This window comes from Plectropomus leopardus, chromosome 19 (genome assembly GCF_008729295.1).
Source record: "Plectropomus leopardus isolate mb chromosome 19, YSFRI_Pleo_2.0, whole genome shotgun sequence".
NCBI classification, from domain to species: Eukaryota; Metazoa; Chordata; class Actinopteri; order Perciformes; family Serranidae; genus Plectropomus; species Plectropomus leopardus.
This window is the reverse complement of record NC_056481.1, coordinates 13,239,197-13,254,832: the sequence shown is the minus strand read 5'-3', so window position 1 is coordinate 13,254,832 and position 15,636 is coordinate 13,239,197. Positions and strand designations below refer to the sequence as shown.

General features: G+C 40.6%; 1 protein-coding gene across 2 annotated transcripts in view; it reads left to right on the top strand.

Moving 5' to 3' along the window:
* Window positions 1-15,636, top strand: part of afap1l2 (actin filament associated protein 1-like 2) — a 46,718-nt gene that overhangs the window by 29,792 nt on the left and 1,290 nt on the right. Inside the window, exons 5-18 of one of the 2 annotated variants that reach the window (XM_042507638.1) lie at window positions 5,733-5,844; window positions 7,439-7,519; window positions 7,960-8,171; window positions 9,475-9,654; window positions 9,797-9,883; window positions 10,070-10,154; window positions 10,299-10,403; window positions 10,919-11,130; window positions 12,577-12,722; window positions 12,834-12,945; window positions 13,359-13,613; window positions 13,701-13,986; window positions 15,152-15,325; window positions 15,402-15,589. In XM_042507638.1, the coding sequence (XP_042363572.1) occupies window positions 5,733-5,844; window positions 7,439-7,519; window positions 7,960-8,171; window positions 9,475-9,654; window positions 9,797-9,883; window positions 10,070-10,154; window positions 10,299-10,403; window positions 10,919-11,130; window positions 12,577-12,722; window positions 12,834-12,945; window positions 13,359-13,613; window positions 13,701-13,986; window positions 15,152-15,325; window positions 15,402-15,589 (2,235 nt within the window). The remainder of the gene's footprint in view (window positions 1-5,732; window positions 5,845-7,438; window positions 7,520-7,959; window positions 8,172-9,474; window positions 9,655-9,796; window positions 9,884-10,069; window positions 10,155-10,298; window positions 10,404-10,918; window positions 11,131-12,576; window positions 12,723-12,833; window positions 12,946-13,358; window positions 13,614-13,700; window positions 13,987-15,151; window positions 15,326-15,401; window positions 15,590-15,636) is intronic. The other variant, XM_042507639.1, reaches the window with a different exon arrangement.

Below are 15,636 nucleotides of genomic sequence, written 5' to 3'. Positions count from 1 at the left end.
CAAAGCACCAAAAAATAATAATTAAAAAACCTTTTTTTTTAAAACTCAATAGCAATGCCTCTTTCCACAAATCATGACCTGGTAATTCACTTACAATAATCCACAGACCTTGTAGACCATATCACTGTGCAGAAGTAAGCATGCATGTACTCATTGATGTAAGGCTTGTGTGCAAGATATAAATATTATCCTTGGCTGGGCTGTAATGTTAGGTAGTTCAGTGGTGATAGGAGAGCTAGCAGTAGATGCATGCTTCCTTCTGCGCAGTGATACTGTTGGTGGGTGTAGTTCTGAGGAAAGAAAATAGTTCTTACAAGAAACTGCTCACAACAAGGTCTGTGGATTATTTTAAGTAACTGGGTCATAATTTTTGGAAAGAGACATCTTTGTTGAATATTCAAATGCATTTTTTGGTACTCTGAGCACCACTAGCTGAGTGCCATCTAGTTCCATTACACTGAAGAGAAGGCAGACATCTCTACAGCTGATATATCCAACACTCAGCAACTCACACCAAAACAATCTAGACTGATTAAAAGCCAGTAAGAGGAAAAATATGTATTTTTTTATTTTGGTGGTGACCTTTCCTTATAAACTGTTCTTTTTTTGTACTTGTTTCTTTTAAATGGCTTGACATTGCATCATTCTGAAGATATAAGTAAGATAATAGTCTGACATTTGTATTTGCTGACACTTGCATTATGAAAAATCTTTAACAGCTGCATAATGTAGAACTGATGTTACCCTCCTTAAACCGCAATGATAACATCTCCGTCCCACTCATTTCTTTGAGGATCTTTTCCTCTACTCTCTGGCATGCAGGCTAATCACACAAACAAGACTCTTCGTCACTATGACTGCATGCGCACCGTGACATGACGCCAGTTATTATGACAGCTTACTGCATCTGCTATGTATTACTGGAAATGTGGCAGATGTGATATGGTGGGAAAAGAGCTCACAAGCAGGGAATTCCCTTTCTACTTGGATCCGACTGTCTCTGACAGCCAACATCAGAAATTATGATTATGTGATTTTATACAGATTTGTTTTTCAATATTTTGTCGGTCTGTAAATCTAACCAGTAACTTAATTACAGCTATAGGGTGGTATCTGAAGACCCACCACAGGTTTTATAATCACAATTGTTTTACAAACACAATAAATTACTGCCTCACTTTTGGCACAAATACACTTGGACTTAATGATGATCTGATTAGACTTTGGTGGTCATAGGTCAAAGGTCAAGGTCAATGTGACCTCGTCTGTCTTATTATTTTGATCACGATATCACAAGAACACATTGAAGGATTTTTTAAAAAATTTTGGCACAAACGTCACATGGACTCCATGATGACCTGATTAGATTTTGGTGGCCAAAGATTAAGGTCACTGTGACCGTGCGCCTGTCTCATTATCATGAACGCAATATCTGAGGAAGGCCATGAGGGAGTTAACTCAAATTTGGCACAAACATTCACTTAGACTCAAGAATGAACTGATTAGACTTTGGTGGTCGAAGATCTGAAGTGAAGGTCACTGTGACCTCACAAAACATGTTTTGGCCATAACTCGCGAATTTATATACAAACTATGACAATAGTACATGTATAATAGAATATATTGATGAAATGAGGACGTTATATCCGAAAAGTCAAAAGTCACTTCACTGTGACATCAAAATGTTCTGCAAAATCCCTTTTCTGGCTTTTCAATGTCATATGTCAGGGACAGATGGAGAGACATTTGATCAGATACTGAAGTGGTTATACTCATCTTGAAACTGTGCTGACAGCATAGATCTTTTGTTTTGCTGGGTCTTAGATGTGTAAAAAGCATCCTAGTTTTATATTATGTAGCTTTTTTGCAGCAACATTTGAAGCATTTCTTACTGTCTATGTCTTGACAAACATAGATGTAAACTGTAACTGCAACTTGACTGCTTGGCATACAACCAAAAGGGGGTATTTCTAGTTATTTCAGAGAGTAAGCATTGCTACAAACCAAACATTGTCAAACTCCCAAAATTGATTTCAGAGTTATATTGCAGCAGGGGAATAGCAGTTTTGACCAGCTGATCTCCACCCTTAATTAAACAAACTCTGATCTTATGAGATGTTCAACTCATGCTTCTCCACAGAGCCAGCCTCCCCTCGGGCACAGTTTGCATGATATATGCAGCTTTTCTGCTAAAGAGGTTATATTCCTTATTTCTGTGATCTTGCAGAAAATGTGACAGCCTTGGGGGAATTACAGAGTATATGACAGAATACAGACTGCGTTCAGATCAGTGGTGGGAGGAAACATAAGACATTGTTAAGAAATTGCTTTTTGTCATTCAACTGTTAGGGTTTCATAGAGTTCACTTTGAAAAAAAAACTTTTTTTAAAAAATATATCTGGCAACTTCAGACTTTTGCAATATTAATATAAGCTGTGTCCTTGAGTGACTTATCCCCCATTGTTTTGCCTTTGTTCCACATTGACACAACAGTTAACCCTTTTACATAATCATCTTTAAAAGTCTAAACAAGTTCTACATCTTTCTTCTGCATCCGCTAGGGAAGTCACTCTCCGTCATCCATCTCTCTCTGGAAAGATTACACAGATTTCATCTTCCAAGCAACTGACGTTTTAGGGCTGGTATGTCATCTAAGTGTGTACCAAGAAGAAACTTGCATATATCAGATCTTCTGCCTACCACTGTAGATATATCACAGCTGGAGATGTGTGGTCACAGGTTAAGGAAGAGATTTCAACTGATGGGAAGTTTCTGTTTAAACAAATGGTATGAGTCAGAGAGAAGGTTTGAATGTCTTAAAGCTGCTTTTTTGATTTTGGATGTCTGACACATTCAAGCTCTTCCCACATGAGTTCACACAATGCTGACTTTCATGCAGTATACCTGAAAAGGATTCCTTGTGTATGTGGCGACTTTCTCGTGCTCTTATCCCAGAAGTTACAAGGTTCACGTAAAAAAAAAACTGAGCTAAAAGGGGCAGGAAGGGGAACAGAACAAAACTATGCAGTTGTAGCTCAGAGTATAGCAGTAAATCATGTGTCCAAGAAACGTTTCCGAATTAGATGCTCTAAATAAAAAAGAAATCAGGATGTGGGGGAGATTGGGAGGATTTACCTGTAGGCATACATCATAAGCACATGTTGTTAGTGTTTGAGTTATTACTTGCATTACTTAATTTAAATGATTCAATAATTCGGTGGGTTTTTTTTTGTTTGTTTTGCATATGTTGGTAGAAGACGGCGCACAATTGCGCAGCGCAAATACCAAATACCGCTGAGCAGGACCAACAATCACCAACATTGAGTAAATACGCACGCCATGCGTAAATACATACAACCCACAACCACAGCATGACCAGCTGCGCTGGCACAATTACACATCAGCATGACCCAAACCACTGCGAAAAGGCACGTAAATATGTACCCAAAACCACCATAGCAACAGCTTTGTATACACTAACCCAACCAGCTGAGCGCGGGCAAACAAATGCACACAATACAGAGAAACAGCACTATAATCAACAGCAACAAACAGCAGACGCCAGATAAACATGAAAACAGTCTACTCACCTTCCCAGTCAGTGCTGCTTCGCTCCGTGTTGATACTAATAAAGCTAAAGACGCCGTTTTCCCAAGGAATGGAAATATCCAAAACACACAGTCCTTACACTCGTGCTTGCATTTCTGTGTGAAATCCTTTCCGAGTTGAATTAAGTGAGCTTTGCGCTGATAAAGCACAAACGTTTTTCAAAACAGAAAATAAGCTAGCAGCTGCAACTTCTAAGCTAGCTACAGCAGGTACAGGTGTTCAGCGGCTGCAGCTCTTTCTCCTGATATGTCCTTGGTTTGGAAACATTTTCGTATATCAATTTTGAATTTTAAAACAGAATACTGCTACTGAAAGTTGTTTTCTAGTTTACACAGCTGCCCTAGTTTCTACCTGTTTCAATACGTGCACGTGAACTGGGCGGGCATCGACGTCAAATGGGCGGGACCAGCCTGGTCTGGACCAATCAGGACAAAAGTTATCTCAGGACACTTTTCATATAGAGAAGGTCTGACCATAGCCTGTATATAAACATGTATGTCTTATTATATATATCATTATGTAAAGTCTATGGTCTATGTCATACTTTTAATACACAGAGACCCAATAATTAAACACACTCTCACTAAGAGTAAGCACATATTAGGCCCCGAGCATGAAAGTGCCCTGGCCCAACATTCTTCAAAAGTGTAGTAAAAGTTCTTTGTTTTATATTCTGTGGAACTGTGCAGGATGTTTCTCAAACAAAAAACTAACTGTATCCATGGTGCAATTGGACGTGATGTGGTTTTCTCAAAATTTCTCCAGAAATTACATCAGCAATTGACAGATGGGTGGCTGTGTAACACCTAACATAGACATGAGCAAAATCTGTTGCTATCTGATAGATGATGAAACACAGTCAGGAAATATGCAGTGTAATTGTCTAGATCTGTGATTCTAAACCAGGGGTCCCCAAAACAACTGGGAATTGTTCATTTTTAGTATTTCATTCATTATAGAAGTTAGCTAAATGTCAGTAAAAGTCAAAATAGTGACTAATCTGATCATAGGTTTATCTCCTCAGTTGCTGATGATAGGACTGCAAACAGTTAATTTCCGTATGGATTAGTACGCCCTTTATTGTCTTGATTCATTGATTAATCATCTCATTAATGAAATGTCAGAAGATAGTTAAACACATCCTGTGTAATTTCCCAATGCCTACTGTGATGTCTTTAAATGTTATGTCCAAAATCAAAACTATTTGGTTTATTATCATATGTGACAAAGAAATGAATCAAAGTACAAACCACTAAACCAGGAAATGTCTGGCTTCTTTGCTTAAAAAAATATTAAAAAGATTATTCAATTATCAAAATAGTTCCTGATGAATATTCAGTCGATCTAATCGATTAATCAGCTACTTTTTGCAACTCTGGATAACAGCAATGAAATTCTGATCTTAATCATATCTAACAACAAAAATCTTATCAAATGGGGGTCCGTAACCTAATGTGTATCAATGCAGGGGTCCTTGACACAAACAAAAGCTAAGAACCAAAATTCTTCAAAATTCATAACTTAGCATCCTTGAGAAAAGCGAAATGAGAAAAGTGATGACAGATGTCTTTAAACTGTATTTTGGATCACGTAGCTCATTAACTAAATTCACTTGAGTATTAAAGTAATGGAGATATTCTAAATGAACTGAGTCAAGCAGCCAAGCAGCAGAGAGCCTGGTGGTTTCCAGCGGCAGCATGGGAAGGGGCCGACAGACAGTCTTAACCACACAGGAGATGAGACGAAAGACAGAAGTGAGGCCAGACTGCTGCTGATTGATTTCAGGAAAGCCACAGGGCCCACACACACATTAAAATACAAGCTTTCCATCTCTTTTCCACACTCACACACATATACACTCTTCCCTGAAGGCAGCCATGTAACTCTCAAGTGCAAAGGGTCATACGAGGATTGGTTACACGAGGAATTCCCTTCTTACTCCTGAAGTGACAGCTGGATTAGACACATGTTTAGCCCGAGGGAGGAAGCGCGTCTGTGTGCATTAGTGTGTGTATTGTTATTAACCTGAAAATTTTCCTCATCAGGGCATTGGATCAAGATACATAGATAATGATGTGTTTAATCCCTCACCCTCTTTTTCTCATCTTCCTCTTATCTCTCAGGGTTTGGCGGGTCGGGAGCCGTTCCCTTTACCTGGCGTCCCGGCTCCAGCCTGCATAGACACGTCAGAGAGTTACTACGAGGAAGCTCAACCATATGAGGAAACTTTCAATGGTAAGAGCTCTCCTTCAGTGTTATTTTACTTCTTCTTCATACATGTTTCACAGACTTTCCTGTGAAGAGGAATTCCTCATATTTGACTGTGAAAGTGTTCGCCCCACGTCATTTGAGGCTACTTCATCATGGAAATACTCATCATGGTCATGACTAATAAACCTTGAAATCTCCACTTGAAAAATTAGATGAGTGTCTTTTCCTGTTCATATATTTTTCAGCTGTATTTTCCAGCCCAAACCAGTGAGGTGGGTGCATTACCAGGCCAGTCATCTGCTCTGTTGCATATCTTGTTCTTTAGAAAACTTCTGAGCCTGAGCTGTTAACCATAATGGAAACAGGCTGAAACAATAGTGACGCTTGCTTGCGTACATATGCTCAACAGGGAAAAAAATGTTTTCTAAGAAAGCGGTTTCATGCACCCTACGCCATGCCAAAAACAAAAGCCTATCATGCGCTTAAACACCACGACCACATTCTAGAAAAAGCTGTGTTTTTCTGTAACAGTGCAGTAACACGGTATGTTGGGCTGTGGTAAACAAGCGGCTCTAATTGCTCAGATGTAACAGTGAGAATGCAACGTTCGGTGCAATGCTGGTGTCTCTTCAGAATTCATACATTGGTTAAATATCATTGTACCACTGCCACCTTGTCATGGATTGGCCACAGCAAGCATGTTCATAACTATTGCTGACCTGAGCAATAAATGTCACATTTCATTATTGACAGGTTTTGATTATTTCGATAGGGCTGTCCCGTAAAACTTTTGGGCATCAAAGCATCAGTGAGAAATATCAATCGCAGCATCGATGAAAGGGATAATGAGAGGATATAAGCCAGAAACATCAGTTTTCAGTCCATGAACTTAAAATAATATGACAGTCAGCATACAGGTCACAGTAACATTAGCCATAATACCTAGAGAACAAAAAAAGAAATGACAGCTTAACTGTTACTTACAGTTTTTAGGTGAGCTGGCTGTAGATTTCTGATATACTAGTTTCCTTTGGGATGGCTGGCACTCACTTTTTGGAGGGGTCACCTTCACAAATTTTTGACACTACTCCAGACAGTACTTTTTTGACATCTTGCTATTGTATCTGTAAGCCTGTGGTGGAACCATAGACTGTATATTAAGAAGAGTAACATGACAGCTCCCCAAAAGTCGAATAAATTATTCCCAGAGATGTTTTTTGGCATTTTAAGTAATTCTTATCATGCTGATTACTGTATTAGATTAGAATCTGAGTCACAAAACTATTATTAAGTTTAAATGTCCTTTTCTGAGAATAAATGATAAAACTTGATGTTTGATTTCTTATATGGGCTATCTGGGTGTGATTATGTAGATAATGCATATACAGTCTACTGTATGTAAATATACTGAGCATTGGGGTAGTGATTTGGACGTCAGTTACCATGGCAACAACTGAAACTTTGAGGCATTCAGGTCTGCCCTGTATTTACTTTAATGTAATTTGTAACAGTGGACTTTTAAATACATTTATCTCAATACATTTTCCATTTGGATTTATTCCAATCTTGCTGCTTTTTTCTTCTCCTTCTTCTTCCTGTTTCCTTTGACGTCGTGTAGATCTGGACTGTTTCGGCCTCTCAGGGCCCTGGATGCGAGTACAGAGCTCTGACAGTGTGATCTATGCTGTTATCAGCAGGGGTAGCTACCTCTCTATCACTGGATGCCTGTGTTTACGTGTGGCATGTGCACGGGCCAATCAGCATGCCCTCGGTCCTCACTGTCCAGCATGACCTGTGTCTTGCATGCAGAGAAATGACGTCATGTCAAGACCTTTGACAAGAGTCATTAATCAGTCTCATCTTATCAATTTCCTCCATTTTGTCGTTTTCCTTTATTATCTTTTTCCCGTCACCATCTATAATCAATACTTTAACAGCTCATTTGCAGCCTGGCTGTTGTGAGGAAATCCTCTTCCATTGATGAAGGTCATCAAGATCAAGGAGTCGCTGACATCATTTGGTCCCTCATGCTCATTTAACAGTGTAACTGTGTGTTGCTGCTACTCATGCCTTTCCACCCCCCTCACTCTGCGGCTGTCCCTCTTTGTTTTAGTTTCTTATCATTTCTGTGTTTTCTAGATGATGGGGAGGCAGTCAGCAGTTCGTATGAGTCCTACGATGAGGAGGAAGTGACCAGAGGGAAGTCGCCATCGGCGCAGCACCAGTGGCCGTCAGCAGAGGCGTCCATTGAGCTCATGAAGGATGCTAGGATCTGTGCCTTCCTGTGGAGGAAGAAGTGGCTTGGCCAGTGGGCCAAACAGCTGTGTGTCATCAAAGACCATCGCCTGCTGGTGGGTACAAGATTGCCTGGAAATCTGAATTAAAGCCCCAGTGAGGGTTTAGTGGACAACAATGAAGGTCATGAGCACAGAGCGGTTAATTAAGGGTTTGTTTATCACAACAGTTCAATGTAACTTAACATGGAAAAAGATTAAAGGAAGAAAAACCTCAAAATAAATTTAGAACTCCATGTTTCGCTGTCACGTGCTTTCCCTGCCACATATTTTTAGAGTGGAAAACATGAATCCAATAAATCAACCTGCGGACAAATGAAGTAGGACAGTCTGTTATGGTTCTCTCCTCATTTGGGCTGAGAATGATGAGAAAATTTAGATAATGCCAGCAGCCAGTCTTTGTACAGTTTAAGTGTGTGTGTCGGGGGGGGGCACTATAACTATATTTAGAGTATTTTTCCACTTTACCTTGCACTCAGAGAGCCCTTTCTGACTTTCTTTAAAGCCACCAGACTCTATTAACAAAAACAGTTATTCTGCAGTTGCTGGTCTATCGCTGCCTTGATCAGTTAGTCTCATAGATTGTATGAATCGACATCTGTATTTCGCCTATCCCCATCTTCGTTTTTTTGGAGTCAGTAGTGACAAGAGCCTGGAGCTGTGCAGGAATGAGGGGCTGATCTGGCTTACAAACTGTAGCAACGCCTCACAGACCGCCTGTCACTCAAGCAGCTCTGCCGTTAAATTGTATAATTTTGGGCCTTAATAAAATGTAAATGGGTGAGTTAGAAAAAAACAGCATTTTTTGTACCAGGCTGTACACACATTATTCCTGCTTTAAAGTTGGACGTTTTAAGACGGGGGTTGGACGTCTGCTTGTCTTATTGTGTGATTATAGTAAATGTGATCTCATCCTTTAAAACACAACAGGTCACACAATAACATAAACAAAAACTGAGGCAGTTTAGACGAGCAACTCACGTGTTCTGCGATGTAAAATTATTAATTTTTTTTTAGTTTGGTGGTTTTGAAGAGAGCATAGATGGATATAACAGCCTCAGTTCCCTGTCAGAAACGGGCTGTCTGATGGCTAGGTAAACTGGTAAAAAAAAAAAAAAAATACTCTGAATATACCACTTGAACAGATATTGATTTATTTAGGTGGCTAAAATACATTTTAATGTTGCCTCATAGCAGTAAGAGGGCAGCGTCTGGGTTCCAGACCAACATGACACTAACTGTTAGTGACCTTGTAGGGGATGGAGAGGGATTTAACAAGGTACAATCATTTTGGTCATTTTGCTGACAAACCCTCCGTCAAAGTACCTACTGAGTCCGGTGTTACCTCTGCCTCTCTCAGTGCTATAAGAGCTCCAAGGAACAGACGCCTCTGCTGGATGTGAGCCTGCTGGGCTGCACTGTGGTCTACAAGGAGAAGCAGCTGAAGAGGAAAGAGCACAAACTGAAGGTCATTCCAGTTGGAGGGGAGGCCATCGTGCTGGGCCTACAGAGCAAGGAGCAGACAGAGCAGTGGCTGAGGGTAAGCCAGTGGAAAAATTAGCTAGTGTCATGTTTTTACTATTATATGCACGGACTCATTTTTAAAAGTTAATTCTGCAGTTTTGATAGTGATTTCATAAAAATAAAACTATGTCGACACTTATCAACCACTTGTACATTAGGTGATTCAGGAGATCAGTCCCAAGCCGGCTGAAAACTGTGACAACCAGCACTCTGTGTCCGACTCCCCGAGGCTCATCTGTACAAAGGTAAATTAACTTCAGACTTTAATGCTTTAAAGTAACCTGTCGTTCCATGATCAGACAACCTCTGGAGGAGGTCTAAGCAGCTTTTGATTGGCTTTACTTGAACTATAGGGCTCGGTAACAGTTTTTGTTTTTGTTATGAGTTGATGAACGTGCCTTTTAAATGCCTCAAAATGCTTAAACTTTCAGGGAGAACTGAATGAGAGACACTCAGTGGCTTCAGAGAGTGGAAGCAGCACTGACAGCCACGCTGAGACTCCCGAAAACAAAGATGGTGAGACTTTTTTATTTTTCCGCTTCTACGCAGGCTTGAGTCAGTCTAAAATAATGGGATTTGGCACATTATGCAGCTCTAAGTATCTGACAGTAAAACTGTTCTAGAAAATCATGTCAAGAATTCTTCTCTTCCTATCCACAGTGAAGAAAAAATATGGGGCAGGTTTGAAGTTCAGCAACCTCATGAACATTGGAAAGAAGAAACCCTCCTCATTAGAGAGCCCAGAGAAATCCATGGACACCTCAGGTGAGATCTGCTGTGCATGTGGGGCCAGATTAAAAAGTCCCAAAGCATGAACTGTCACTCAGGCACAGTTCCTATACTCTTAACAGTTACTCTAGATTTGTACCAGTGAAAATGTCTAGTATTTCCACATATGTAGCCTTAAAAAAATAGACATTGTTACACCCCATTCTTGGGCAGCCCTACAGGGCAAACAACACCCCACCACTGCCCCAAATCAGCCACTGGAGATTTTTGTTGGATTTACTAAGAAAGACATACAAACAAGATGTTTTGATATAGTTTTGCTGTTGTTAAATGTGGACCCCTATGACATCAATTCAGTTTTTGGATTCCTCATTTACACAAAAGAAAAAAACAACATTGAACTTATTACATGGTGAGTAACTGATATACAAATGGTCATTTGGGGGGTGAAATATTCCTTTTAACAAATGTAGATAACCGTTGGTGAGGTATAATGATCATGTAACTTACAGGTGCATCATGTTTAAGTTACCGCCTCTTTCCTTTGTCAGGCTACCTCAACGTGTTGGTGAACAGCCAATGGCGGACCTGCTGGTGTCTCATAAAGAATGGACAGCTATGGTTTTACCAGGACAAAGGCAAAAACAAAGTGAGCCAGCCAGCTGTGACACTGGGGGGCTGCAGCGTTCTGCCCGACCCCAGCCCCGAGCACCTGTACTCCTTTAGGATCGACATGGACGGCACACAGCTGGCAACCCTGGAGGTAAAAAACTGCTGCAGCACACTTCTGCTGCTTTGCAAACAAATGTTTTACATCTGAATAAACGGTTTGACACTGTTTAACACATAATAGTTTGACACTGTGACGTCTTTCACCAAAGTGAGGGCTTTGAGTTGTAGTGGGGTGTCAGACTGCGTTCCTAAAGATGATTGAAAATAGAAATATGGTGGGATGCAGCACTGTGTGTTTCCAGTTACATCACAGTGTCTCTGTAGGGGAGGACAGGTCACTGTTGCCCTGAGAAATAACCAGAAGTCAAGCAAGAGAAAAAAACAAATGTCAGTATCACTCCAAAAGAAAAATGGTGTACAGCTACCTATAGGAAACATGTCCTCATGTGGAAATCTCTTTCTGCTGACATCAAACTTAGCCTGAGTACTATATGTGTGCACACAAGGGTGGTCTGCATGTTTGTGTGCATATGTGTGTGTGAGTGAAGGGTGTGGGTGTACTGGGATTTAGGGGACTAATGCTACGCCCTTTTCATTAGGTTTTCAGTACCACCCTGCTACAGTGCATATTTGGTCGTAGGCCAGTGGAGTTTAATGTTTAGTCTTGAGGGCTCTGACACATTTACGGTTTGTTTTCTTTCTTGTTATGATTGTTTTTTTTTTCATAAATTGAAACTTTTCCCTGTCCAGTATTTACCAAAACAAACAAAACACCTAAAGAAATGTATCACCTTTTTTAATTCATGTGTCCATCATGTGTTGCCTCACACAGTTCTATTAGATGAGCCATTTGAACCTCACAAAATAATAATTGGTTGTGAACATTTCTTTTTGTGAAATTGTCTTATTATGGGTATAATTTTGCCTGGTTATTGAAAAGAGCTGTTTTATCTGTATCAGTCACACTAACTGCTATTTTCAAATGGCAAAAGACATCATTGTCTGTCACAAAACTGCAAATTGCTATCGCTTCTTGGATCAGTCGAACTGCTCAGCTGAGGATATTCGACATTTCACTTCTTAAAAGGTTTTGCATATTTATATACTGCTGGGAAGCTATGCACCAGCAATAGCTGAGGTGGAAGCATTATGTTTTTGGGTTGTCCGTACATACGTTCTTACATACATACGTCTTAGTAGTGAAAGGTCAAGGTCACTGTGACTGTGCGTCCCTCTAATTCTCAGGATTGCAATATCTCAAAAAGGCCATGCAGGAGTTTCCTCATATTTGGCACAAACGTCCACTTGGACTGAAGTATGAACAGAATTTCACACGTGTGTAATAAATTATAATCATAAAGTGATGACATTTTATATCTAAAAGGTCTAAGGTCAGCTGTGACATCATATTGTTCTGCAAAAACACAGATGGTATGCAGCATAAACCAAAGGCTTGTTTTGAACTCATGATGTTTCAAGTGCATGGTATGTACTGAATGCACTTTGATCAACTCTTTATCTTCCTCACCTCTCTCAGGCTAAGACATCTGCAGACATGGGCCACTGGCTGGGCCTGTTACTGTCACAGACAGGGAGCAAGACGGACCCAGAGGAGCTGACGTATGACTACGTAAACGCTGAGAGGATCTCCAGCATCGTCAATGCTGCCAAGACTTCCTTATAGTAAGACCCTTAATTTCTGTCCACTTTAAGGGACTCTGGTCCGACTGTTGCATGTATACTTCTGCACATTATTCACACTTTACCCCTCTGTGTATTCCTGTGTCTCTCTAGCTTGATGCAGAGGAGGTATTCAGAGCCAAACACCTACATAGACACCCCACCCTCCATCTCTCACAACTCTGATGAACTGTATGATGATGTGGCGTCTATAGCTGATCCAGAGGTACGTTATCTAAAACCAAAAAATTGAGACACTTAATCTTCTTCCAGTATCAATGCACTACTCCTCTGTATCACTTTAGCCCTGGAAACTCAGCTGTTAAATTTGGTAGTGCATGTTCATCCATAAACCATAAAATATTTGTGAACTTTTGCAGAAAAATTACACTGACTAATTATCAAAAAATGAGTACTGACAGACATGGATGTAACCGCAACTTGACTGGTTAGCAAAGGCATTCAACCGTGAGGTCGTTGTTCTAGTGACTATTATTTTTCTTTTTTGAATAAGGAACCTGCAGCCACTCTGCTTGGTTTTGTTTTCTTATTAATCCTCAATTTCACTTTCACTGTTACAAGGACTCACTCAATCTGGCCACTTTCCATCACATAACTTCCGACTCCTGTATAATACAGGATGCTGAGGAAAGCGGCCTGCCAGACAGCGAGGACAACAATCCTCAGGAACATAATGAAACGTCCGTGCAGGACACCAAGGACTCAGTGGAAACAGAGCAGGACACAGACAACAGGATTTACCTGGACCTGGTCCCTGTTCGCTCCTTCCTCCATACGTCCTGTGGGGGTAAATCTCCTCCTGCCAAAGAAACCTCTAGACATTCCCCAGTTCCAATAGAGGAGCAGAAGGAGTCCTCATCTCAAATAAAAGAGGTTGGTAACACAGAAATATCTGCTGTATTTTAGGCAAATAGCTGTTCACCACTGCATGGAATTTATGTTTTGTGCTTTAATATCCAGGTTGTTTCAACTAACCGCCCTGAGCCAGAGTCAACACCTGTGATAAATGGAACAAGTTCCACATCTGTGACCAGCAAACCAGAACAAGAGCAGCCCCCGACTCCATCACAGCCACAAACTCAACCAGTCAAGACGTCAACCCAAAGCCAAGAGACCCCCAAGAGGAGCAATGTAGGAATCCCACAGGCTTTCACCTCCTCCGGGGGACAGATCCACAAAGGCCAGACGCTTTCTGCTGGATTCCCTCACAGTCCTCACCCTCAGCGGCCCAAGGCACATACCATAGGTGAGGACTTATTTGTAAATTATTAACATTAAGTGGAAAATGTTTATAGATTATTGAGATGAACTGCTTCCCTTCCTTGGTAATGTCACAATACCACAGCGCCCTCTAGTGAAGCGCTGCAGCCCCTACAGCAAAAGGCACAGATTCAAAGTGGATTGCAGCTCTATATTACAATTCATATAAGCTTTTTGAGAACAGCGGGCAAACCTTAATATATAAAGCACAATTCATACCTGGTGGAAGCAAAATGTGCAGCACAGCATGTGAGGTATAGTGATGTCAACAGTACAGAAGTAGGAATAAAAACTGAAATAATTAACCAAGGTTTTTCAAAGTGACAATTAATAAGACATTAAAACCACTTAAAAAAATAATTGAATTAAATCAAATAATAATTAAGACCATAATAACAGACCAAAAAACAAGAGAATTGAGTTAAAACCAATTAAAGAAGTGAGCGGTGAAGATAAAGTAATAACCAAGACCAGCAAGCCAGACAATTGACAGGTGCAGCTAATGATGACTTCTCAATGGATTTCAGATTTCAGATAAATTTCCAATATAGAAATAAAATCATGATAGTTGTACCTCAGTTGGTGCATGCCATCTCAGTCTGAGCTGTCTTAAGTCAGTCTATTTTGTGTCATTTCGGCTAAATCAAATATGTTTAATATTACAAAAATTTGAAGTCTTGACTTATGCAAATGCTGAAGTTCTCCCATTAAAATAGCACAGCTAACCAACAGAGGCTGGTAGCGAATTGGGGCGACAAAATATTAAGTTTTTAAGCAGATAAAGTTGATCTTTTTGGATTATATTGATACTAAAATGACAAGAATATTATCAACATGTTACGCCTCTTATCGTTTCTAGAGTAACTTAGTGTTTTTGTGGGCATGTAAGAAATTGTTGAGGTGTCATATTTCTTAAAGGAAGTTTGGCACAATGTTTTCCACCAGAAGCAGGATAAGAAATATTATCAAACGTAATCTAGTTGTAGTCTTTCACAAAGTGAACCTGCAAGATCTCATGTCTTTGCAAAATCTTATAGTGTAAATGATGGTAGCACTGGAGCACACATGATTCATCAATTTTCGTGGAGACTTGCGGTTGTTTTACTTATGTATGAGCTAAAATACATAAAACTTCTACCTTTAATTCCCAGGGTGTCCCGGTGCAGTAGAAGTGAAACTGGGCAAGAACCGCACAGAGGCAGACATGCGGCGGTACATCGATGAGCGCGACCGTCTGGAGAGAGAGAGGGAGGAGGTGAGGAGCAGTCTGTCAAACCTAAAGAAAGAGAGGAGGGAAACCAAAGAGGAGCTCAGTGCCTGCCAAGGTATGTCTGCACTTCCTGTGACACATTATTGAAGACTGTATCTGATGTGTGTGACTCACAGCTGTCTCATCCTCAGATACAAAGCAGCAGGCTTCATTAGAAGCCCGTTTGAAGCAGAAGGATGAGGCGTGTCGAGAGGCAGAGCGCCGCAGGGTCGAGGTGGAGCTACGGTTGATGGAAGTGAAGGAAAGTCTGAAGAAGGTGGAGGCAGGACCTTTCACACTGGGGACCACACTGGACAGCAGCCTCCAGGACACACCCACAGTGAGTGTACACGTCATCCGGGTGAACACAGGAAATTGATTTATGTG